Genomic DNA, 24,710 nt, shown 5'->3' with positions numbered 1-24,710 from the left:
AATTTTAAGTTGTTTTGTTTTGTTTTATTTTAGTTAATGTTTATATTATTAAAAGTAACAAAATTGTACTTGAATTATTTTAGTTTTAGATAAATAACCCACAATCAGCGTAGGTCACTGTGTCACTTTTATATTTAAGAACACTGAATAAAACTGCATCTAAAACAAAAATCATGAATTTGTTCCTAATGCTTTTTACATTTTTGTGGCTTAATATGAGGCATATTCCTCATGAGAGGGTGTTTAAAGAATTGGATAAAATAGTATTTTTTTTCTTTTCTGTGTGTTTGATTGAAATCACTCTTTTTTATTTACATCAGTGAGTGTCATACTATCATTCTTACTCCTTATGATATGTTACAGCTGGTAACAAAGTTACCATCCAAGTAGTGCGTGATGTTGTGTAATTTACTTGCCAAAGCCAATTTGTCATAGTTGGCACTTGGAAAGTGTTCATTTTGGACCTTGAAATTAAGTCATAGATGAATATGTGCAACACATTGCTGCTTCTGTGTCAACACACGAAGATGCATGTATAAATGAGCTTGTTTTTCTCCTGTATTTGTAGGAAGTCCATCTCTAAGCAGTTCTGGTACTGTGATGGTGCTGGTTGGAGACGTGAATGATAATATTCCATCATTCAGCTCAGTGTCTTTCCATACAACCATTCCTGAAGATGCGCCTACTGGAACGGACGTTCTGTTGCTCAACAGCTCAGATTCAGACGTGGGACTCAATGGAGTGATCAGGTATGACACTATAGACTGAAGCCAAAACCTACTGTATAATATTTTATGCATTCTTGGTCCTCAAACGTTTAGCGACGCACACACACACAACGCTACCTGTTAGTTATGCATCTCTAAAGTGCTCCTGCATGAGCTCATGTGGGGGCAACATGTTCCACTTTCCCAAAAACATGCTAATGAGGATGATAATGAAGTATGACAGACAGATCAGAGCCCAGTGGGGGGCAGCGGGACAGTGAGGGGCTTCAGTTCTTAATTCACAAAACAGGATTTTGCATCAGTGCGACATCGTTATTCTCACCGATCATGAACTGGCGTGAGGGCGGACTATGCGTGACTGTAGATGTTGTTGTTGTCATCTCACTAGGGCTGTTTTTTACACTTTGTTCTGTAATTTGTGGAATTCCCATCTCACTGACACAAGCGTGCAGTGAAGTTGCCATGTGTGCATGTAACTGTCAGAATGAATTTATGTCACAGGCCTGAAAATGAACCTCACTAAAACTCAAAGCAGCATGAGAACGGCTCGAATGGGGTGTTTTTGATCAGGGTTGGTTCACTGATGCACAGCTGAGAAAACAAGCTGCGGGAATTATGAAAGAATCGGAAAGATGAATAAAGGATTAATATTCCTGCCGCTCGTATGATAAGATACTTGGCGAATAAAGTTCTGAATTCTTGCTCAGGAGGAATTTGTCTTGGGGCAGGTGCTGACACTGTACAGACCGAAACATGTAGCTTTCCTGTAGTTTAATGCCAAGGCCATGGGTTTGATTCCAGGGACAGCAAGCACTGGTAGACTTGAATACAATGTACAACTTTGCACAAATGTGTGAGGGTAGTTGACAAATGAAATTGAATAAATTGAATCTGTTGTGTTTGTGATTTACAGTTACAGCCTCAGTGGTGGGGACGGTCAGTTCTCCATCAACCCAGCCACAGGTCTGATTATCACCAGTTCCTTGCTGGATAGAGAAACACGGGCGAGTTACCAGCTGCTGGTGGTGGCATCGGACGGTGGTCAGCCCACTCCGCTCTCCAGCTCTGCCACAGTGTCTGTGGTTGTGGCCGACATCAACGATAACCCTCCACGGTTTCACCATCATCCATATGTCACGCACATACCTGCTTCTACGTCCACAGGTGCGTCTTCTGTGGCTGGCGTTCATGGTTTCATCAGGTTTTTGTCTGTCTGATCAGTGTCTAATCACTTCTGTTCTGTTGTTTGCAGGCTCACTGGTCTTTGCGGTCACAGTAACAGATGAAGACTCTGGCTCAAATGCTCAACTTCACTATTCGCTCACTGGTCGCAATTCAGAAAAGTTCAAGATAGACCCCATCAGAGGTGCCATCACTGCCAATGAAAAACTCACGGGAAGTTCAGAGGTCACCTTCACAGTCCACGTAAAAGATGGAGGCACCAACCCCAAAACAGACAGCACAACTGTTACAGTTCGCTTTGTTACTGGAGGAGACTTCCCCCATATTAGAATCAAGGAGAAAGCCTTCACCTTCCCAGAAAACCAACCCACAAACACTGTTGTGACCAAGGTGACCGGTTCTTCACCGAGGGCTGGTCCTTTGTCATTCTACATTGCAAGTGGAAACCTGGACAATGCATTCCACATAGATCAACTCTCAGGAGAGCTGTCTATCAAAAAACCTCTGGACTATGAGAATATTGAGAAGTACGTCTTGTGGATAGAGGCCCGAGACCAAGGATTTCCTCCTTATTCAGCCTATGAGAAAGTAGAGATTGCAGTTCTGGACGTTAACGACAACCATCCTACTTTTGAGCAAGAGCCATTCCACGCTGAGATTTTAGAAAACCTCTCACCTCAACGTGTGTTGATAGTATCAGCATTGGACCAAGACAGTGGACCAAATGGGCAACTGGAATATGCCATCATTGAAGGCAACAAAGACAACAGCTTCAGCATCAACCGGGCGACTGGTGAAATCCGCACAACACGACCACTGGATCGAGAGAAGGTCGCTCAGTATTCTTTGAGAGTGAAGGCGACGGATAGAGGCAGCCCTCCTAAAAGCACGGCAGTGAAGGTCTTGATCAGCGTGCTGGATGTTAATGATAACGCTCCCAGATTCTCCAAAATCTTCAGTGCCACTGTACCTGAAAATGCACCGGTGGGCTTCACTGTTACCCGAGTGACCACCACCGATGAAGACGCAGGAGCTAACGCTATAAGCCGGTACTCCATCAGTGACGCAAGTCTTCCCTTCATTATCCACCCCAGCACAGGAGACATCACCATCAGTAGGCCTCTGAACAGAGAGGACACGGACCACTATATTGCCAAAGTCTCAGCACATGATTCAGGATGGACTGTTAGCACAGACGTCACAATATTTGTGACAGATGTGAATGATAATGCTCCAAGATTTAGCAAGCCATCCTATTACCTGGACTATCCTGAGCTGACAGAGGTTGGATCCATTGTGACTCAAGTCTCTGCCACAGATCCTGACGAGGGTTTCAATGGTAAAATATTTTACTTTATCAGATCTCAAACAGAGTACTTCCGAATCAATTCCAGCTCTGGTGAGATCTTCATTAAACAGCAGCTCAGGTATCAAAACTCCAGTGGCCACAGTAACATCAACGTAAACCGCCATAGTTTCATCGTCACCGCTTCAGACCGAGGCATCAAGCCGCTTATGAGCGAAACCACAGTTATCATCAATGTGGTTGATAGCAATGATAACCCACCCACATTTGAATCTTCCTTTTACTTTACTCCCGTCACTAAAAGTGTAAAGGTCGGCACCAGACTCCTCAAAGTCACAGCCCATGATCACAGGGACTTTGGCCTGAATTCTGAAATAGAGTATGCAGTATCTGGAGGCAACAGTTCCAGCAAGTTCCGCTTGGATAAACAAACTGGATCGGTCACTGTAGCGTCCTCGCTTACCGCAGACACAAATAAAGTTTACCTGATTGAAATAACAGCAAGTGACAAAGGGAACCCTCCTCTGTCCACTAAGACAACAGTCAAAATAGCTGTTACAGAAGAGAACCATCATACTCCGGAGTTTTCACAGAACCAAGTAACAGTCACTGTGTCTGAAGGTCTGACTGTTGGCACAGCCATTCGCACACTTTCAGCACGAGATAAAGACAAGGACAAACAAATGAACGGCCTGGTTACGTACAACATCTCCTCAGGTAATGACGATGGCTTGTTTTCAATTCACAGTCAAACGGGCGTTTTATCCCTAGCAAAGCCACTGGATTACGAGACGAAACAGAAGCATGAACTCAGAGTTTCTGCAACAGATGGGGGGTGGATTGCCAAAACAAGCTATGTTACAGTTAACGTCCTAGTTACTGATGTAAATGATAACCCTCCTGTGTTCGACCCTGTTGAGTACTTCCCAGTCGTGCAGGAAAATGTCCCCAGTGGCACTACTGTGGTAAAAATGAATGCAACTGATAAAGACTCTGGGCCAAATGCCCTGATGGCGTACGTCATTCAATCATCAGATAGCGATTTGTTCATAATTGATCCCAACACGGGAATCATCACCACACAAGGTTTCCTGGACTATGAAGCTAAACAGGTGTATCACCTGACCGTCAAAGCCTTTAACGTTCCAGATGAAGAACGATGCAGCTTCGCATATGTTAACATTCAGCTGAAAGGTGCTAATGAATATGTTCCTCGTTTTGTGTCAAAGCAGTACTACTTTGAGGTCTCGGAGGCAGCACCTAAAGGCACAGTCGTTGGGGAGGTGTTTGCTAGCGACAGAGACTTGGGAGAAGATGGCGTAGTGTATTACTTGATTTTTGGCAGAAGCAGAAAAAGAGGTTTTAGCATCAACAAAAAGACAGGCCAGATCTACGTCTCAGGATCGCTTGATCGTGAAAAAGAAGAAAAGATTTCTCTCAAAGTCTTAGCTAAGAATGCAGGAAGCATAAGAGGGGCAGATATCGATGAGGTGCTTGTGAACATTACGATTCTGGATGCCAACGATCCTCCTGTATTCACCCAGGAGCTCTACGATGTTCAGGTGAACGAGGGACTATCCCCTGGGGGCCTGGTTACATTCGTCAGTGCTGAGGATTCGGATTCTGTCCCTAGCTGGAGCAGATTCACCTATGCCATCGCTGCCAACTATGAGAAAAGTACCTTCACCATCAACCCTCAGACAGGACAGGTGTCTGTGGCATCAGAACTGGACCGGGAGACTGTCCCTGTGTACAACCTCACCGTCTTGGCAGTAGACTCTGGTTCTCCAGCTGCGACCGGCAGTGCCATTTTAATTGTGACCCTGGAGGATATTAACGACAATGGACCAACTTTGGAGACTACAAGTGGTGAGGTGATGGAGAACCAGAGGGCAGGAACACCTGTGATGAGGCTCAGTTCAAGTGATCCAGATCTTGCACCAAATCAAGGCCCGTTCTCCTATAGCCTTGTCAGCACTGGAGCAGCATCCAGCTACTTCACCCTCAGTCCAACTGGAGAGCTGACCACCAGCCGGGAGATAGACCGAGAGCAGATAAGTGACTTCTACCTGTCTGTGATCATCAAAGACTCTGGTATTCCTCAAATGTCCTCAACAGGAACTGTCCACATCATAGTCAATGATCAGAATGATAATCCCTCAGAGTCTCGCTCTGTAGAGATCTATGTGCACTATTTTGGAAATATGTTCCCTGGAGGATCACTGGGGATGGTAAAGCCACAGGATCCAGATATACAAGACACGTTCCACTGTTCTCTGACTCCACCGACGGCTGTCCTCTTCAGCATTCCCACAGGAACCTGTGACCTCCGCTCAAACAGTCGCTCCACAGACGGCACCTTTGACTTATCGGTGCGTAGCAGCGATGGCGTTCACGATGCTGTCAACAGCCATGTACGCATATTCTTTATTGGATTCAATAATGCCACAGTGGACAACAGCATCCTGATACACGTCGTCTCCCAAAGCGCCAGTGACTTCCTTACCAATCACTACCTCAGTTTCCTGCGCATCGCCAATTCACAGCTAGCTGGTTTGGGCACTGGAGTCCAGATCTATGGGGTGTTTGAACTAAACAACAGCACTTTTCTGATGGCAGCTGTCAAGCGTGGTCACGGGCAGTACGTCAATCCAAGTGGAGTCGCCACTTTCTTCCAGAGCATCAAGGAGATTCTGCACAGGCAAAGTGGAGTTAAGATTGACTCCGTGGACTACGATCCATGCTCCCACAATCCATGTCAAAATGGGGGGAGCTGCAAGAGGCGGCTGGGTGTTGGCCCAGACATGAAGACGGAGGAGAGCGTCCCGGTCATCCTCGTCTCAAATCGCCCCCTACAGCCATATGCCTGTAACTGCAGGCCAGGGTATGCCGGTGCCCTCTGCGAGACTGACATTGATGAGTGCCAGCCGACACCTTGCCACAACGGAGGAACTTGCCACAACTTGGTGGGCGGATTCTCTTGCTCCTGTCCAGAAGGTTTCACTGGGATGGCTTGTGAGAGGGACATCAACGAGTGCCTTTCGAACCCCTGCCAGAATGGGGCGCTGTGCCAGAATTTCCCCGGGGGCTTTAACTGCCTCTGCAAATCTGGATTTGCAGGTACAGTCTGTCATCTATTTGCATTTTACCAGTAACACAACCGCAGATGTTAGGCAAGGCGCATACACGCAGCTTGCACACAAGTTTGTTATCGTTTTAGGCCAAGAAAAATATTTGCTTCTAAGTAATTGGAGGGGTGTTGTAACCCAAGCATACAGTGGCCGTTGCCAAAAGCAGTTTGCTGTTAGGGTCACAGACTGGGAGGTATCAGCTGTGATGCAGATCAACTTGTCATGTTTACTGTAATGAAAGTAGATGATCAGATTTTCACCCTAATAAGGACACGACCGTAAACCACCTTCAGCTTTCACCTGTGTTGTGCAGTTGAACTGCTTGTATTCTGTTTGTACTCTAAAGAGGTCTCTGAGTTTAAGGACCATCTGGGTTTCTTGGGTCCATTTTAAGACACAGAAAAAAAATATGTTGTATACATTTTTTAATGCAGAGATCATTTGTAAAGCTAGCAAGCTCAAGCCAAGTGTTTTTAAGAACTCAAGAGTTTATGATTACATAATTGAAGTGACTTTAAAATCAGTTGGTGTATTTGAATATGGATCGGTCTGTGATGTTTGCTTTCGAATAAGCATGTGTGATAGCCTTAGCTCGAGTCGGCTCTGTTTGGGCAGGTGTTGGCTGTAGCTTTTGGACATTGTTTTCAAAATGGAGCCGCAACAGACGTTTTGTTTCAGGCTCTGAGTCATTACGATTCTTTTTTTTTATTCTGATCATAACAAATGACTGCAGTGTGTTCACATCGGAGGCCCCAGATAAATGGGGCTGCTAGAGAATTACACCTATTGACTTACAGTAGTGTGCATGCACTTCAGCTGAACCCCACACTTCCTGTTTTGCTGGCGGTGATGGAGTTTTCGTTCTTCGTGCCATTTGTCTTAGAGCGCTACAAACAGGGAGCAGAAAAGGAAAGAACTCAACTTAAGTTAATGCTTGATCATTTGTATGTCCAGCCATCCTGTTTTCGTCACAGTCCTCAGCGTATTTGTGTGTGTTTTATATCAGTACCTCTTTTATGGGTCTCCCAGAACCGGTGCAGCTGATGCACATGTGCACAGACAGACTTTCAGCCTCTCTTTCTTAGAAACGTGGGTCCATTTACAAGGTGTAAGACTTCGAGCTGTTTGTATTAGAAAGATAAAGTGCACCAGAGATGTGAGAGAGAAAGAAAACACAGGGGATTCTGGGAGCCCCATGTGAGAACAGTCATTTTTGTGTGTCATGCTCACCTCATTGTTTTCATTGGTGTTGTTTCATGAATTCAGGGAAAGCCTGTGACTCCATCATCAATTACTGTGAGTGTAACCCCTGTTTTAATGGGGGTTCCTGCCAGAACCGGGTGGAAGGCTATTACTGTCACTGTCCTTTTGGTAAGTCATCATTTTAGCCCGGGACCAGTTCAAGGTCCTTCAACTCCTGCTATTAATCCTGAACCATGTGAGAGACTGAAATGCAGAAACAAATGTGTTGTAGATTACAGAAAATGAATTGCAGTGTGAATTTGTCAGTTGACACATACTGCGGTAAATGTTCAACCGTAATTTTTTGCCTGTTGTACCGTGGATGTCATGAATTTTTCACTGCATGAAATTCTTACACCGCAGACAGACAGTAAATCACTTTCCCTCCGCAGGTGTGTTTGGAAAGCACTGTGAACTGAACAGCTACGGATTTGAGGAGCTCTCTTACATGGAGTTCCCCAGCCTCGACCCCAACAACAACTACATCTACATCAAGTTTTCCACGTTGAAGGAAAACGCCTTGCTCATGTACAATCACGACAACCAGACCGGCGACAAGGCGGAGTTCCTGGCCCTCGAGATCTTGGAAGGCAGAATGAGGTTCTCGTTTAACTTGGGGAGCGGCACTTACAAGCTCATGACGACCATCAGGGTCTCAGACGGCCAGTTCCACACGGTCATCGCCAGGAGGGCAGGAATGGTGAGTCCTTTCGATCGGTCCATTAATCTGTCTGCAGGGAACCTTCAAATTGGTCATGAATTTATTTTACTCTGATACTCGGACTGTTTTTGCACAGATGCTCACTCGAGTTGATTTGCTAGTTGGTTGTGTTTTATTTATGTATCTGGTTCCGAGAACCGTTCTGGACTTGCTGCTTAAAATCTCTCTGTAAATGGCTTGTAAAAACACTTCAGCACGGCATTACTGCAACACCTCAGTGTTGTGTGATCCGACTAATGTTCCCTGAAAAATAGGCTGCAAGTCTGTTGTGGGCCTCACTGAAGGCCTGAGAGTAGAGCCGTGTGTCATGAGAACCCAGCCCCTACGGTGCAATAAAGAGAACCTGATCTGTGTGTTTGGAGAAGCGGATGTGGGTCACTTCGGTGGTTCTGTAGGGCCGTTTTCTTTTTTCTTCCTTTTCTTTCTAGACGTGAGCTTGAGCAGATGTTAAAGTCATACATGGCCCCTTGTTTTCCCCCGTGGAGAGAGCTGAACTCTGACAGTCAAGGGTACTTTTGTTTAGTTAAGATGTCCTAGTTTACCCCACAGCCAGATGCGTTGGATTTTGGCACGCTCGTGTGTTTTTTTTTTTTTTTTGTTGTTGGTTTTTTTTGTTTACAGGAGAGTTGGAGTTTGTCGAAAGCTGGTCTGTGGCCACGTTTCTGCTCTTCACTTGTTTTTGCATTGTGTGTTGCAACTTAGAAGGTTGATGGATTATAAATAGAAAAGTAGAAATCTGCTCACACACCCACACGCTGCATGTGTTTCCAAACACCGTCCAAAAAAGCAGCTCAAAGCCAAATCTATTTAATAGACAGACTCTGAGAATGCTCTTTGACCCCAGCGGAGTCCAGTTTCAGATTTTCAGACCATTGCCGTCTAGTCGTGCCCTGGATACACAGTAAAACATTTATGCAAGACTCTGACAACTTCTAAAGACATGATGTTGATCCAGCAACCTACACTGAGGAACCTAAGTTGTAGCATAAACACAGTTTGTTGATTACTCAAAAACATTAAGTGTTCCAACTAATTTCAGTATAATTGCATGGTTTCCCCAGCTAACTGGGATCAGTCTTTCTCATGTTTTCTAAAAAAAATTATATAAATGGACAAAACATTCTTAAAGTAATATTTATGAAATGTTCTTACACTTTATTAATATTAGATATACATTCTCATAACACTGAGAGTGAACATTCTTCAAATCACATGAAGAAAACTGGACATTTCAGCAATTTAGAAAAACATTGTTCCCACAATGTTTTTACAACCTAAAATTGTTACCTGTGTAGGTAACCTGGCCAGTTTTTTAAGTTAAAGACAATTTAATTAATTTCTCCTGCATGAAAGTAGTTTTGAGAGTCATTTCTAAAAGCAACGCTTTCCTCTGCTAGAAATGCTTTGCAGCGGTGTGCGACTCCTGGAAAAGGGAGCGCGTTGTGGTCTGGTTTAGTCTTTTTGAAGTGCGGGGAGGCATTAATGCGATGGCCAGACGCTCGAGCTGAGCAGGAAGTCGTCTGTATCAGCACTTAGCACAGCTCCAGCAGACAAACACGTCTTGTTTCCATTGTTGGTGTACGATTTTCTTTTTATAGGCTGAAATTCCTCTATAACGGAAGTGAAGTGTCTGTATTATCTGAATGTTGAGGTCGAGCTGTTGTCTGATGTCAGTCCTGCTTCTCAATGCCTGTGTACTCTTTGCACCTCCTCCTCTGAGATGTTTTTCTCCCAAATGTCTGCACGGGACTCATAAAGCACCGAGAGGACAGGACAGATCACTGTAGAATGTCTCGTGGTAATTTATTTACCAGCATCTGGGTGTCGTTTTTTTCTTGTAGTATTCTGTACGCTCAACGAAATATTCAAACTTGACAAATACGTACAGGTCATTTTATTTATGTAATTTAATGCACAAATACATTCCGAGATATTTTTACCTTGTTTAAAGGGGTCATCGGATGCTAAGTTCACTTTTACATGTTGTTTGAACATTAATGTGTGTAGTCAGTGTATGTACAAATCTACCCTATAATGATTAAAATCCATGCAGTGGTTGTTAATTAATCTGAAAAAAATAATATTCCCTTTTTTCAAATCGAGCCGTTCTCAGATGTCTGTCATTGTGGTGTCACACCCACAGAGGCCACTCCCACAATAGTTGATTGACATGAGCGTCTTACCTCAGATCAGCTGTAACAGTCCAACCTCCATTGTTCTGATGCTGGAGCAGGGATGTAAATTAGACAAGAATTGAGGTGTTGTGTTGCTGGATGTAATAAAGAACATTGTGGTCATCATTTAATCCCGATATCTGAGCAGCTGAAGATGCAGTGGATTATGTTTGTTTGTGAAGGGACCCTGGTGAAAAAAACAGCATATGCTGGTAGCTATGTTTTGATGTTGGGATGCTGGTTAGGTATGTTTTGGTGCTGGTTTAAGATGGTCCTTTGCTGGTTTATGCTGGTCCTTGACCAGCAACATGACCAGCATAAACCAGCAAAGGACCAGCAAAAACCAGCTAAGGACCAGCAAAACATACCTAACCAGCATCCCAGCATCAAAACATAGCTACCAGCATATGCTGTTTTTTTCACCAGGGGAATGCGCCTCCTGATCTACATATATCCGTCTATGTTCATGTGAATCATTCCTGATCCAGCTTCACTTACAGCAGAAGTATGAAGGGTTTTTATGAATCTTTGCGATCACCTTTCCTAATAATGAGTTAGTTAAAAAGTTTAGTGGCTAAACGCGGCTAAAGTAAACAGGCTCGTCACTCCACAGAGAGAAGAGAGGGGCGGGGCGAGCAGAGCTCATTTGCATTTAAAGCAGCCTCGACCAGAATGAGATGATTTTTGCAGAGCTGATTTTGACAAGGTAAAAAGGGTGTTGTTTTACACAACCATTGAGAATTTTCAACCAAAGTATATTATAGACTTTTCATTAAGACCCTAAAGAATCATATCAACTTGTGGAAAATGGGCATCCGATGACCCCTTTAAGAAATGCATATAGATTTCTGAGACTGTTATTCTGAGATGCAGAAGTAGAATACAGTAAAATGAAGATGGAGTTTGATGCCTAGACTGTCAGTTTCAACCAGTTGCACACAAACATCATACTGACCTGTTTGTCTGTCTGTTGTGTTAAAGGCGGCGTCTCTCACTGTTGACCTGTGCGGGGAGGAACAGGAACCAGGATACTGTGCAGTCAGCAATGTGGCTGTTCATACTGACTGGTGAGAAACACACATTTACACCCATTATAGTCCCTTTTATACTGCATGTCCCAATATAGAGCGCAACAGTGACCACATGCCAAGTGGCCTTGGTTTTGAAGGTATTTTGACTGTTCATTTTCACCACAGAGTATGAGATGAGTCATTTTGCAAACTTTGGCTTTGTATATATATATATATATATATATAGTATGAATATTATACAATGTGTTATGTACTTGTTTCTTTGTTGATACGTAGTAATATATATGTATATTTTTAATTAAAATATTACAATTATTGGTAGATGGTTGACAGGCCTCACTTCAGAATTATGGGTAGTTCTTTAAATGAGAATTATAAAACAGTCAAACTTTTTTTTTTTTTTTTTTTTTTAAATCACACCGACTTCTACACTGCAAAAATGATTTTCCTTGTATTTTTGTCTTATTTTCTAGTATAAATATCTAAACATTCTTGAATCAAGATACATTTACTTGAGAAGCAAAATGAGATATTAAGGAAAAAAAAATACATTTTGTTAGTTTTTGCTCAAAAAAAGAACAAATATCTGCCAGTGGGGTCATAAAACTCTTAAAATAGTATTATTTTTCGGACCCCACTGACAGATATTTGGTCTTGTAAATATTACTTAATCTCAGAGTTTACGGTCAGTGTTGCAGTCTTGTCTTTTGACTGATAGCATTCTCTTGTCTCTCAGGATTCTGGATGTCCAGCCGAACCGTCTGTCTGTTGGGGGCGTTCGGTCGATTGAGGCCCTCCTGCATCGTCGAGGTCAGGTGGCCACGCATGACTTTGTCGGGTGCATCATGGAGTTTGCTGTCAATGGACGTCCGCTGGAACCGTCTCAAGCTCTGGCTTCACACGGCATCCTGGACAGGTCCGTCACCAATTACGCAAACACAAAACACTGAAGTCGTGTCACTGAACGACAGCTCATTTGGCTCTCTGGACATCTGTGAATGCAAAATGAAAGCTGGCTCCAGCTGGCTGAAGTCTTATTTTTGATGGCTGTGTGAATTTTCTGGAGCAGGTTGAATAGTGTTGATTTTATTTCAGGTGACTGGTGCTTTGAAATGAATGCAGCTCTTTTGCATATATGCTAATGTTGGAGTCATGGACTCTTGTGTTGGTGAGATGTTCCCCGCTGAAGGTTTTTGTGCGCGTTTCATCCACAGATGCCCCAGGTTAGAGGGCGCATGTGTCGCTGAGCCCTGCAGACACGGTGGGACGTGTCTGGACATGTGGTCGTGGCAGCAGTGCCAGTGTATGGAGGGTTTCACTGGACCCACCTGTGAGAAATGTGAGTTTTTGCAATCTGGAATGATTAAATCTTATATTTTATTTAGCGTTAAGTTATATTAAGCGTTTGTTATTCACGAATTGGTCAATTTTGAAATGTCAGGCTATGTATTGAGACTACTGGAAAGGAAATGGACAAAATGCACATTTAAGTGATTATTTTATTGCACTTCATCTATTTTTGTATGTAGATTTCAATTATAATACATATCTTTAAAGAGTTTTTTCTCCACTTCAGCAGCACTTGCGTACACCAAACTTTTAAAACTACGGTTTTATTCTTCTCTTTGTTTTTAAAGATTTTACTGAGGGGTTTGTTCATATATCATTCATACTAAGTTATAGAACATTTGATTCCTAAAAACATGGTGAAAATGTATATCTATAAAGGCAATGAGTTTGTTTCTCCACTTCAGTAACACTTATAAACACCAAACTTAGCAGTTTTATTCCTATATATATTCTGAAGGTTTTTACTGAAGGGTTTGTTCATGTGTCATTCATACTGATTTATGCAGCATTTTATTCCTAAAATCATGGTGAAAATGCACATTTTTTCTCCACTTCAGTAGCACTTGCATACACCAAACTTTACAGTTTTATTCTTATCTTTGTTTTGAAGGATTTTACTGAGGGCTTTGTTCCTATATATCATTCATACTGATTTATATAACATTTTATTTCTCAAAAAATGTTGAAAATGTTTTGTTTTTTTAGTAATAAAAAGAGAAATCCACAATCCCCTCTGTAAAAACCTTTAACTCAAATATTCTAACAATCAAACACATTTTGAACCTGATTTTATCCACTGGAAATGAGTGCATATTTAATTTGGACAGTTTCTCCATTTGCATATTTAAAGTTAACATTGTGAATAAATAACCTGGGAAAATAATTTTACCTTATTCACCTGTAGTGTCAGTAATATTTTGAAAAGCATGAACATAAATAGTGTGAATATGCACTTAATAATGCCATTTGCCAGAGCAACAAAAGAGGCATGACATAAGAACCAACCAGTCAAAAGCATGTTGTTTGGATTGTGTATGTGCTGCTGAAATTGCATTTGTCTAAAGTCCTGGTCTACATTACAGTGTCTTAAACAGCAAGTGTTTTATGTGAGAGTTAGGAATTATCACTTTTCTCTTCATCGCATCATGACGTGCAAACAGATCTAAACTAGAGTCTTTGTGTGCTTCTCTCAGACATCACTGCAGATACGGCTCTATCTCTGGACGGTTCGGGTCGTTTGGACTACGGTTTGAGTCAGACACGCAAGAGAGACATGCTGTTGGCACGAGCGCTGCAGGACCCCGGCCGACCGGTCCCAGAATACAGCAGCCTGGAGCTAAAGTTCCGCACGCGCAGCGGCTCTGGAACGCTGCTGCACGCACAGGAGAGCTCCAACTACACCACTGTTAGGGTAAGTGCGTGTGTGGCTCCAGCTCTGGGCTCACGGCCAACTGGCTGAACTCGCTCCCCCTCACCTCTCCGTCCACTGCAGCTGCTGACGGGACGTCCCGTACGACTAGTGAGGCCGCAGAGAGCTACTACTCAAAAACGGACAAACACAGAGACACAAACACATTCACAGTATTTCACAGCACAGTGTCACACATCTCAGATTTGTTCTTTGTTCAAGACTGATTTTCCATTTCCAGATTTTGTAGGCCTGTAAATCATTTTCCTTCTCCACTGCAGTTCTTTTCTATTGTCCCTTCTTGTTCCATTTCAGTAAAGAATCAGTCAGATTAGCACGTTTTACAAAATCTAGTGAGCTGCCTACTTAGACAGCATGTCCCAACTTTGGCAGTGTTACATTACTGTATTATTTGAATTCATTTGAATTGAATTGTTAAGGTATCATAGATCCACTTTAGATGCACATTATTATTATAAATATATCATTTAATAGTATATATTTGTTTTAAATAAGCTTTTATTTTATATATTTAGTTTTCATAAGTTTATTTTAAATGTCAGTAATTTTATTCCTATTTAACGTTATTTTTGAGTTAGTAACTTTAGAATTAAACTTACTGATTTTGGCTATTACGTTTAGTTTAAGTGCTAATATTTTGGCTGTATACTTTTGTCATTTTTGTTCATTTTAAATATTTCTATTTAACTTTCTTTTTTTTTTTTTTTGCAGTTTTTCCATCACATTCATTGATCTTCTCTGTTTCTCTGTCTCAGCTGAAGAACGGTCTGCTGCAATATGTGTCTGACGCTGGTGTCGCCGGTAAGGTGGAGAGGATTGTGGGAGATGTTGTTTTGTCCGACGGTCAGTGGCACACACTCCTGCTTCAGAGAAACGGATCATCCACCATTCTGCGGATCGACGAGTCCAGCTCCAAAGTCATTCTGCACAATACGCAGGACTTCGGAGGGATCGACGTGCACACGCTGTCTCTCGGGGGCGTCCCGGCCCGACCGACGCAACAGAAAACCAGCCCAGGTCAGTTCCCATTGATCCACATTCTGTATAAGCTCTTATAATGACGGCTATAAGTATCATTATAGAGCTTAAGCCCAGATTACAGTGCAAACGTCCCGGTGACATTTTCTCCATGAGCTGCTTCCAATAAAATATGTAAATATTTTAAATCAGCAGAAATGACACTGACATAATTGCATGTTAATTAAGAACTAAACAATTTTAGCAATGAGGAACATCTGGCTCGCTGGCAGCGGATGCGTCATAGTTGGCCAGCGCATTCGAATTTTCTGCCCAAATCAAAACTTAGGAGTGTTTTTCCTCTGCGAGGGAAAGTGACAGGAGAAAGTTCAGTGAAAGTGTGCGTGTTTGTGTGCTAACTAGGTTAGACAGCAGACTGCCAACAGGAAAGAATGTCTGAACTTTCCTCTGCAGGACCTGCACAGTGCAGCAGTCCACAGGGCTGAACTATTGTCCATTAAAAACAGTCGCTTGCAGACACTTCAGACTAGAGCACTCACAGAGAGAAAAGACACACCGTTTAGCCTGCGATAAGACTGGAATCTTTATTAGAGCCCCGGACAGGCTGAGCAAGATGTGTTTGGTTGAAGTTCCATAACAGAGAGAAAAATGTCATCTTTTTTTTTTCTTAAGTCTCCTTCTCAGATGTTATTCCTAAAAAAAAAAAAAAAAAAGAACCAGTAATTTCACTTATGTGCTCAGATTTACCAAGATTAAAAGTCATTGAGTATGAACATGACCTGAGCTGCTATTCACATTACTTTTGTCAGCTATTGACTAACTTTTGTCTGTCTCAGATGTTCCTACTGAAAAATAAAACGAAGTTGACGTTTGAATGAAACCTTACTGAGGAACCTCGGAGCAAAAAGATAACCAGCTGATGTTCATATATGGTCAGATTGAGCTGTTGGGTTGTAACCCACTCTTTACTGGCAAAAATCTAAATATCAAATGAAATTATCCAAACTATTTTAAGGTAAACATGTTTTGTGCACGTAAGGTCGTGTAATTTCTGGTTTCAAGGGCTGGAAGAGAGAGAACGAGAAATAGAATTGGGCCAGTCTGCTTTTTCCCTCTAATAAACAGAACCAAATGTTCTGTGTTTGAATGGGGCATAAATTCAATAAACATCGATTTACATTGTTGACGGTTCGTTGTTAAGCAACATGATAGTGCAGGTCTGAATCAGTGACATCAAGATTTTTCCCAGATGGCGTGGTCTTAAAAGGTTGCATTTTTGGCTTGCAGGATACTTTTGTTCCTGTTTCCCTTCCTCCTAATGTAAAAGCAACGATTTGTTGATGTCTATCCCAGGGGGAGAATTTTGTTCTACATTGGCTGATGCTATAGCAATCAGAAACCCAAACAAAATGTCTCCCTGTGTAGCGTTAAACTAAGCAATGTCCATTTCTTCAAGTCAGTTTCATTTCTGTTGTGTTGGAAGCTCTAGTGCTCCAGCTCTCACTTGCAGTTTGCAGCTTTTGTCCAAAAATCTGCCCTGACTGACATAAAAACAAACTGTAACTGATTACTTTGTCTGCTGTTTAGGAGCATGTACATCTAAAAAAGTACTCAAACCATTTCTGAGATGATTTGAGTTAATGTTTCTCTCTCTGTTTCTAGGTTTTGATGGGTGTTTTGCCTATGTGAAATATAATGGAGAGATGCTCCCCTTCAGTGGCGAACACAGGACCGTCTCCATCTCCAAGACTGATCCTTCTGTCAAGATTGGCTGTCGTGGCCCAAATCTATGTGGGAGCAGTCCGTGCTGGGACGGGCTGATGTGCGTGAACCAGTGGTACACCTACCAATGTGTTCCACCAGGCGACTGCGCCTCAAATCCCTGCCAGCACGGTGGCAGTTGCGTCCCCGGCGCTCGTGGAGGCTTCACCTGCGCGTGCGAGGAGTTCTACACTGGCAGAGTCTGCGAGAGCCTGGTGGCCTGTCTGGGAGTCCGGTGTCCACAGGGTACGGAGTGTAAGCTGGGAGCCAACGGAGGGTTCACTTGTAGTCCGAGCGCCACCACCGAGGAGATGGTTCTGCCCATCTGGGCAGTTCCTGCAATCGTGGGCAGCTGCGCGACTGTCTTGGCGCTGGTGGTTTTGAGTCTCATACTGTGCAACCACTGCAAGGGCCGCAAGAAAACCAAAGTGCCAAAGGATGAGAAGAAAACAAAGGAGAAGAAGAAGAAAAAGAAAAAGAAAGGCAGCGAGAATGTGGCGTTCGATGATCCAGACAACATTCCGCCTTACGGAGATGATATGACGGTCAGGAAACAGCCGGAGGGAAACCCCAAACCTGACATCATAGAGCGGGAGAACCCCTACCTGATCTACGACGAAACCGACATTCCGCACAACAACGAAACCATTCCCAGCGCCCCCTGTGCTCCATGTGCAGGACCAGAGACGGACATGGAACACTACGACATTGACAACGCCAGCAGCATCGCTCCGTCGGATGCCGACATCATCCAGCACTACAAACACTTCCGTAGCCACACTCCCAAGTTTTCCATTCAGCGCCACAGTCCACTGGGATTTGCCCGCCAGTCCCCTCTTCCGCTAGGTGCCACCAGCTACACCTACCAGCCGACCTACACGCAGGGGCTCCGCTCCACCCCTCTCAGCCATTCGGCTTGCCCCACGCCCAATCCCCTGTCACGCCACAGCCCGGCACCCTTCACCAAGCCGTCGTCCTTCTACCGCAACACTCCCACCCGCGAACTCAACTTGGCACGGCGCGAGGGCAGCCCTCTCGATCTCCACGGTGATGTGTGCCAGCCGGGTATGTTCAACTACGCCACCCGATTGGGCAGGCGCAGCAAGAGCCCTCAGACCATGGCGGGCCACGGCTCTCGGCCCGGGAGTCGTCTCAAGCAGCCGATCGAGCAGATCCCGTTGGAGAGCGGCCCACCTGTGGGGTTGTCCATAGAGGAGGTGGAACGCCTCAACACGCCTCGACCCAGAAATCCCAGCATCTGCAGCGCCGATCACGGGCGCTCGTCATCTGAGGAAGACTGCCGTCGGCCGCTCTCACGCGTCCGGAACCCCGCCGACGGCATCCCGGCTCCCGAATCCTCCTCCGAGAGCGACTCCCACGATTCCTTCACCTGCTCGGAGATGGAGTACGACCGTGAGAAAGCAGTTTCCTACAGTTCTCGCATGCCCAAGCTATCGCAGGTCAACGAATCGGACGCCGACGACGAGGACCACGGAGGGAGGCTGCGACAAAGGAGATACTCCAGCCGACGTGCGGAGGGCGGGCCGGCCAGCGGCCACAACACCCTATCGGAGTATCAGCACCACACTTTACCCCATAAACTGGGCCAAGGGTCCAGCAACTTCAACTGGGACAACCTACTGAACTGGGGTCCGGGGTTCACCCACTACGTGGACGTTTTTAAAGACTTAGCACTGCTACCCGAGAACTCTGCTGCTAAAGACATCGAAATGAAGAGCGGCGACGGCTCCGTCACGATTCTGAACGAGGGCGAAGCTGAGCAGTATGTATGAGAAGCACTGAGTCCTCATCTCTTCGCCCTCTAAGACTGGAGTCAGGAGCCGTGGCGAAACACATGAAATACTGATTCATTTCTGACATTTGATTAAGACGAACTTAAATGCAGCAAGGCAGAGCACTGATTCAAAAGACGAGCACCAAACACCCTTCACAGAGACACACTAGAGGTTTGCACTGACTAGTCGTGGATTATGCAGTGGTGCATCCCAATGTACGTGCATGCCATTATCTCTGTACAGTATTGGCCAATTATGTTTGTGATTTAGTGAACCCGGAGCACTTTGTGCTCACAAAGCACGTTGTAAGTGTGTAATGACTAAGGTTTTCTGAGCATTGCATTTACCAGCAGCAGCAGCAGCAGCAGACCGCTGGTGATGGATGCCATATTATGAGTCAGTTATGTTAAGATAAACATCAATCCACTGACTAGTAAACGAATAGTCGTGCAACCCCTTCCTACAAACACACCAACCACACAATGTCTGGAAGAGAAAGCTAGGAGAGGTACAGCACTACCACAAACACACATATGAAGTGAATCAGTTCTGGTCCATCTGTCTGTTCTGACTGAGATCAGAGCTCTATAATAAAGTCGGTCATAATGAAGGGTCGTGGTGACCCTCCGGCACTGCAGCCCTGGAGTCTGGGCTTCGTCCATTTGGCTGATTTTCCTGTGTGTTAGTGCCTCGACCTCTAGGAAGCACAGCCATGAGCTCGGTGTGAAGAGCAGGGCCGCGTTTGGCCCCGGTTCTGCACGCTCCAGCCAAAATAGAAAGAAAAGCTCTGGAACCGTCCGCCAAGAACGGGTGTTTCTCATCTTGAATAACTGGCTGCCGTCTAAAACAACAAAACCTCCAGATATGAGATTAATCAGGCCTCTGCCTTCTGGATATTTGAGGATTTACGTTTGAGAGCACGGACACTATGACTTTGAATGGTTGTTTGTATTGGTGCATTGCAGGTTTCGTACAAACACGTTTGACCCGTCCAACGCGATGCCCACCTGCTACGAGACTATGAACTTGTGTACATTTTGTATTCATGTGGAAGCTCTTGGAAGTCAATGTTCTCTGTTGTTACGTGTTTTTCTGTTGTTGTTGTTTTATTTTGTCCAATGTTTTTAAAATGTACTGTTTCTACTTTTTTACTGTTTATTAACTTAAAGGTTCATCAGCGTTTTTATGGATATTTTTCATATGCTGGAAATGAGGTTCTTACTTTCAGCGGAAGTAAGATTGAACTTCTTATTTTTTACATTTGTTACTTATGTAACATCAGTATTTTCCACTATTTTGATAAAACCTATAACATAATGTCTGATTTATACGTGTAAAAGCCAATAACAGAATAAAAAAAAAATATTTATTTAAAAAATTTCATTTTAGTTTTGATCTGATGAAAGCTGGTTATGAAGTGGATACTTTAGAAAGCTTCAATGCATTTAACCATAAACAGCTCCTTTTGTGGAAAGAAAGGAATCGATGTGCATAGAATCAAACATTTGTTAGCTCCGAGAGTTTGGATGAAAACCACTTACTGTGACTTACTCTAGAGATATTTAATTATAAGGTGACACATAAGAGTTTGAGCAGCACATTTCCATTGTAAATTGTTTTATGAATCTGTCATCTTTAACTTTCCAAAGAGGCTGTTCAAAAAGGACGGAGGCTTTAAATTAGAGGGGAGGCTCAAAAGTCTGGGTGACAATTTCTCTCAAGCTTCTGGCAAATGTAGCTTAAGAACACTCTTATAAGTTAGGATAAGTGTAATTAAAAGAGACACATTTAAAGCTAATTATAGTGATTTAAAACTAGATTTGACGAATCAGCCAGATTGAGCCAAAGATCTGCATTGCTGAACTCTCCATGAGCGTCACAGCTCCTGAGGGATTTTGCTCTCTGCTGTTGTTTACAAAAGCAACACACAGCTGATTTTGCACAAACTTACAGGAAACGACTGTGAATAAACAATCACACATTCCATAAACCAGCATGTCACTGATGCTGTAGAGACGCCAACGCTGTGGTTTTGGGCTACTTAACAACTGTTACTGCCATTTTTCCCTGTGGTTTTGAAATCACACAAATTTGATCAAATTGATATTATCTACATATAAAGAGCACAGAAAAGCATCTAAATCCATCTGACGTATTTCTTTAAAATGAGCGTTTCCTTCTGGCTACTTTGTATAGGTGTCTATGTAAGTACTGGTACCTCTGTTTGGGCTGAGGCTGGAAGTAAAAGTATTTGATGGACGTATAATATGTGTCAGGAGCATTCACTCAGTATCATTATCTCATTTTTGACCGAGATGGCATTTAGCTGGTTTTGCAACTGAACTCTTCATATAAAGTCATGTAAAAAAGTTAGGACACCTTATTTAATTCCATGGTTTTTCATATCAGGACATAAAAAAAACCTGTCCTTGGCAGGTCTTAAAACTTGGAAAATTAACCTGAAAGTTAAAGCAATGAGGAAAAGACAGTAAATAAGCACTGTGAGGAACAAGTCCTTCAACACTGTGCTCCTCACAAAACACTGAGCTTTATGCTCAACAACAGCTGCTCACTGTCAGTTGATTGGAACACATGGGGAAAAGGGGGCGGGGCTAATTATCACTACACACAGCTGATTAGAGCACAGGAGGTTAGGGGTGGGGCTAATACTAATAGCCTCTCCTACACCGATCAGATTATCTAGAAATTATGCAAATATTTATTTAATTAGGTCACACAAACCATCGTCCACTCCACTGTCACTCATACAGACCAAAATATGCTGATAAAAATGTTTTATGGCCAGTAATATTATGGTTGGCAAATATATCAGAAATACTCACACAAGTTGACATCAACAACACATGACATATTGCGCTGTGTCATCATTTATGTAACAAAAATAAAGCCAAAATGGAAAAGACAAAGTTAGGACACACTTACTATTGACATGGGAATTAAGAGGTTAAGTAGCAGTCAGGCAATGATAATCAAGTGCCTCAATAAAAGCAGAAGTTGTGTCAGTTTGCTGCAGTTTGGCCTTCAGGTGTGTGTTAACGCAATGCCAATGAGGTAAGACATCAGCAATCATCTTACAGAAGCAAATGTTGCTGACATCAATCTGGGAAGAGTAACACGGCCATTTCCAAACAATTTGAAGTCCATCATTCTACAGTGAGGAAGTTTGTTCATACGTGGAAGACATTTAAAACAGACACCTCTCCTCCCAGGAGTGGACGTCCCAGCAAATTCACCCCAAGATCAGACCATGTAAGGCTCAGAGAAATGGCAGACAACCCAAGAACTACACCTCGGACTCTACAGCCCTCAGTCAACATTAAATAATAAAGTTCATGACAGTACAATTAGAAAAATATGGGACAACTATGGCATCTTAGAAAGGCTTGCCAGAGGAAATCCTCTTCTAACAAAAAAAAAAAAAAAAAAAAAAAAACACACAACAACATGTCAGTACAGTTTAGGTTTGCAAAGTTGCATCTGAACAAACCAGAAAATGACTTGTCCTGTGAACAGACCAAAGTGGAGTGGCGTGACCAAAAGTCACACATGCTGGTGGAGGGCTGATGATTTTGTAGCCACAGGACCTGGGCACCTCACAGTCATTGAGTCAGCCATGAACTCCTCTGCATACCAAAGTATTCTAGAGTCAAAAGTAAGGCCATCGTCAGACAGCTAAAGCTTGGCCAAGATTGTGAGAGCTGTGCATAAACAAATGCCCACAAACCTCAATAAACTGGAGCAACATTGTAAAGAAGAGAGGGCCAAAATTCCTGCAGAACAATGTGAGAGACTGATAAAGTCAAACAAAGTTATTGCTACTAAAAGTGGATCTACAGGCAATTGATTCATAGAGTGTTCTGACTTTGTCACACATGGCTTTTCCATCTTGGATTTATTTTTGTTAAATAAATAATGACACGGTGCGATATGTCATGTGGTGTTGTTCATCTGAGGTTTTATTTTCCAAGTTTTAAGACCCGCCAAGGACCAGATAATCTTTTATTATGTCCTGATACAGGAAACCATGGAATTCAACAGGATGTCCAAATATTTTCACATGTCTGTATATGATTTTCATGCAAATGTAGTATTTAAATCAGTTTCTATCCTACTAAACTGATTCCAAATAGAAGGCAGTCACATCATTTTTTACTTTATGAAAAGTTACAAAAGTTTTAATAACTGCAATTTTTAAAACTGCACCATTTAAAGCCACTTAATAAATCAAGCTAGTTCACAGATTTTAAAACAATTTCAGAAAATCTCTCTTTTGTAACAAGAAGCGTCATGAAAGTGCTTCGCACATTAACTGTGGGAACCCTGTTAAAACCTCTCATCAGAAGCAGACTGGTGGAGCCAAACGGTAAATTCAGTTTGATGTTTTTATAAGAGAACATCTTTCAGGATGGTTTCAGAAAGTTATCTGACACTGTTTGTGCACACCCTCGATTCTCCTTGGAATGTTGTGAAGTCTGTATCTGTCTGATTCCCACAATCTGCCTGACAATCCCGTTCCAAACTCGTCCCATCCAGCTCCTGTCCTCTGTCCATTTCTGAGGACGTTCGTGTGCCATCTGTCAGACATGTGGCATGTAATCAGAGCGATTCTAGGATGGTTTGAATCTTCATTGGCCAAGGAGACCAACACTGAGTTCAGTCTTTAAAAACTTTATCAGACCACATTGGTGTCCTGCTGTTGTTTACCAAAGACAGTCATTGCAGAGTTTGATCACAAATTAAGTTTCAATCTGTTTATTTTGTAAACGTCTTTTGAGTTCATCAGTTCAGGTGAATCTGTGGTTTATTAACCAGCACAGACTAAATACTGTCCAGACATGTAATGAGATCATGTGTGTGATTTCAGTGTTGATTCAGGCTGTTCTCCAGCATTTACATGAAATAGAGCTCCTTTAGAGACACTGAAATAATGCACCAAAGCACAAATCAATCAGCTAATATCATAACCTTTCACCACTAAAACATTTCTCTTATCAGCTGATTTTGTGTTTGCATGACATGATCAGATAGTATGTTGTTTTCTTTACATTATAAAATATATTTACAATACATTATTCATATTTATGGCCTCAATTTATGACAAGGAAATTCAGATGTACATTTTAAGTGCTGTAAAAGCAACTGAATGTCAGTCATTCAAAATGGTTCACACTTTGAAAAAAAAAAAAATAAAAGACATCAAACTTGTCATATGAGTGTTTCACAGATTCACTTATCAGTAACTAAAGACTTAAATTTTCATCTGTTCATCAGAAGGCCTTGATTATAGTTCATCTTCCAGCAAGAACATGTGAACTGATGAAATGTAGCACTGAATTCAGTGTAGATTACTTTATACAAAAGCATCCGCAACATATAAAGACTTGTCCGCTTATTATTCTCACTCAAACATGCTTCAGTTTTATGAGGGAAACCAAGACGTTTAAAATGAACTTAAAAATCAGTTCTGAAAAGTCAAATCCGACTCAAAAAAAAAAGACATACAAAAGTGGTGAAAATATGTTAAAGCAATGAGAAAAAGACAGTAAATAAGCACTATGAGAAACAAGTCCTTCAACACTGTGCTCCTCACAAAACACTGAGCTTTATGCTCAACAACAGCTGCTCACTGTCAGCTGATTGGAACACATGGGAAAAGGGGGCGGGGCTAATTAACACTACACACAGCTGATTAGAGCACAGGAAGTTAGGGGTGGGGCTAATACTAATAGCCTCTCCTACACCGATCAGATTATCTAGAAATTATGCAAATATTCATTTAATTAGGTCACACACACCATTGTCCACTCCATTTTCACTCATACAGACCAAAATATGATGATAAAAATGTTTTATGGCCAGT

At 42.7% G+C, this 24,710-nt stretch overlaps 1 protein-coding gene across 1 annotated transcript in view; it reads left to right on the top strand.

The window, feature by feature from the left end:
* The window catches only part of LOC127176253 (protocadherin Fat 4), a 94,388-nt gene extending 74,122 nt beyond the window's left edge, over positions 1–20,266 (top strand). The window contains exons 7-17 of the mRNA XM_051127835.1: positions 569–749; positions 1,642–1,892; positions 1,981–6,336; positions 7,614–7,718; positions 7,982–8,289; positions 11,466–11,551; positions 12,252–12,431; positions 12,730–12,854; positions 14,059–14,276; positions 15,050–15,311; positions 16,935–20,266. Of these exons, the coding sequence (XP_050983792.1) occupies positions 569–749; positions 1,642–1,892; positions 1,981–6,336; positions 7,614–7,718; positions 7,982–8,289; positions 11,466–11,551; positions 12,252–12,431; positions 12,730–12,854; positions 14,059–14,276; positions 15,050–15,311; positions 16,935–18,826 (7,964 nt within the window). The 3' untranslated portion in view covers positions 18,827–20,266. The remainder of the gene's footprint in view (positions 1–568; positions 750–1,641; positions 1,893–1,980; positions 6,337–7,613; positions 7,719–7,981; positions 8,290–11,465; positions 11,552–12,251; positions 12,432–12,729; positions 12,855–14,058; positions 14,277–15,049; positions 15,312–16,934) is intronic.
* The last annotated feature ends 4,444 nt before the right edge of the window (positions 20,267–24,710 follow it).

Source organism: Labeo rohita, chromosome 14 (genome assembly GCF_022985175.1).
Source record: "Labeo rohita strain BAU-BD-2019 chromosome 14, IGBB_LRoh.1.0, whole genome shotgun sequence".
NCBI classification, from domain to species: Eukaryota; Metazoa; Chordata; class Actinopteri; order Cypriniformes; family Cyprinidae; genus Labeo; species Labeo rohita.
Note: the sequence above shows the minus strand (reverse complement) of the source record. Positions and strands in the feature narration are given on the sequence as shown.